This window comes from Egretta garzetta, unplaced genomic scaffold (assembly GCF_000687185.1).
Source record: "Egretta garzetta isolate BGI_Z169 unplaced genomic scaffold, ASM68718v1 scaffold677, whole genome shotgun sequence".
In the NCBI taxonomy this organism is placed as follows: Eukaryota; Metazoa; Chordata; class Aves; order Pelecaniformes; family Ardeidae; genus Egretta; species Egretta garzetta.
The window spans coordinates 139,075-140,762 of NW_009260355.1; the positions used below are offsets into that span (position 1 = coordinate 139,075).

The 1,688-nt window shown below is 66.4% G+C and overlaps 1 protein-coding gene across 1 annotated transcript in view; it reads left to right on the plus strand.

Annotated features, from left to right (window-relative positions):
• The window catches only part of LOC104129978 (EVI5-like protein), an 18,235-nt gene that overhangs the window by 8,287 nt on the left and 8,260 nt on the right, over positions 1-1,688 (plus strand). The window contains exons 12-14 of the mRNA XM_035898433.1: positions 3-50; positions 240-368; positions 1,615-1,682. Coding sequence (XP_035754326.1) covers positions 3-50; positions 240-368; positions 1,615-1,682 — 245 coding nt within the window. The remainder of the gene's footprint in view (positions 1-2; positions 51-239; positions 369-1,614; positions 1,683-1,688) is intronic.

A 1,688-nucleotide genomic window follows, 5' to 3' on the forward strand; every position in this document is an offset into this window, starting at 1 on the left:
AGACCCGCCGGCGCCCCCAGCCCACCATCCGCCAGCTGCAGGACCAGCAGGTTGGTGTCCCCAGATGTCCCCAAATGTCCCCAGATGTCCCCAGGCATCCCCATCTCCCCCACACATCCCCCTTTCAATTTGCGCCCTGCTGCAGCCCGGATTCGGGTGCAGGTGGTGGGTGCCACCGCCATGGGTAAGGGGGGGACAGGGGCTGTGCCCTGTGGGTGACGCCTTGGGGACGGTGGCAGGGGAACCCACGCTTCAGCGAGGAGTTTGTCACCCACCTGGAGACGGAGCTGGAGCAGTCGCGGCTGCGGGAGAGCGAGACCCTCGGCGCCCTCAAGGAGATGCAGGATAAAGTCCTCGACATGGAGAAGGTGACAGGGACGGCTCGCGGGTGTCACGCTGGTGGCCTTGGGGATGGGGATGGTCCCACGAGTGGCCCTGGGGATGGACAGTGTCACACGAGTGGTCTTCAGGATGGGGACAGTCACGTGGGGTGGCCCTGGAGATGGTCCCACCAGTGCTCGAGGGGTGGAAAGTGTCACATGAGTGGCCTTGGGGATGGGGAGTGTCACTCAAGGGGCTCGGGGTGGTGTCCCCTGTGCCCAGGGATCCCCAGTGCCACGTGTCCCCGGGGGATTCCCCTGTCCCTTGTGTCCCCTGTCATCTTGCCCCCAATGCCCTATGTGTGTCCCCAACTCCATCTGGCAGAGGAGGATGAGCGCTGAGTGCCACCACCCTGGGGTGTCCCTGCCCACGACCAGTGCCACCGCCCCAAGGTGTCACCCTGTGGTGTCCATGCCCACGACCAGTGCCACCGCCCCAAGGTGTCCCCCTGGGGTGTCCATGCCCACGACCAGTGCCACCGCCCCGAGGTGTCACCCTGTGGTGTCCATGCCCATGACCAGTGCCACCGCCCCAAGGTGTCACCCTGTGGTGTCCATGCCCACGACCAGTGCCACTGCCCCAAGGTGTCACCCTGTGGTGTCCATGCCCACGACCAGTGCCACCGCCCCGAGGTGTCACCCTGTGGTGTCCATGCCCATGACCAGTGCCACCGCCCCAAGGTGTCACCCTGTGGTGTCCATGCCCACGACCAGTGCCACTGCCCCAAGGTGTCACCCTGTGGTGTCCATGCCCACGACCAGTGCCACCGCCCCGAGGTGTCACCCTGTGGTGTCCATGCCCACGACCAGTGCCACCGCCCCAAGGTGTCACCCTGTGGTGTCCATGCCCACGACCAGTGCCACTGCCCCAAGGTGTCACCCTGTGGTGTCCATGCCCACGACCAGTGCCACCGCCCCAAGGTGTCCCCCTGGGGTGTCCCTGCCCATGACCAATGCCACCGCCCCAAGGTGTCCCCCTGGGGTGTCCCTGCCCATGACCAATGCCACCGCCCCAAGGTGGCCCCCCGGGGTGTCCCTGCCCATGACCAATGCCACCACCCCGAGGTGTCCCCAGTGACATCCAGTGCCACTGCCATAATATGTCCCTGCTGACATCCTGGTGCTACCACCCTGGGATGTCCCTGCCCCAGGGTGTCCCCTCCGATATCCGACGCCCTGGGGTGCGCCCTCCTCGGGGTGTCCCCACCGATGTCCCCTTTTGTCCCCCCTGCAGAGGAACAGCCTGCTGCCGGACGAGGACAACGTGGTGCGGCTGCAGGAGGAGCTGCAGGCGCTGGCGCTGCGCGA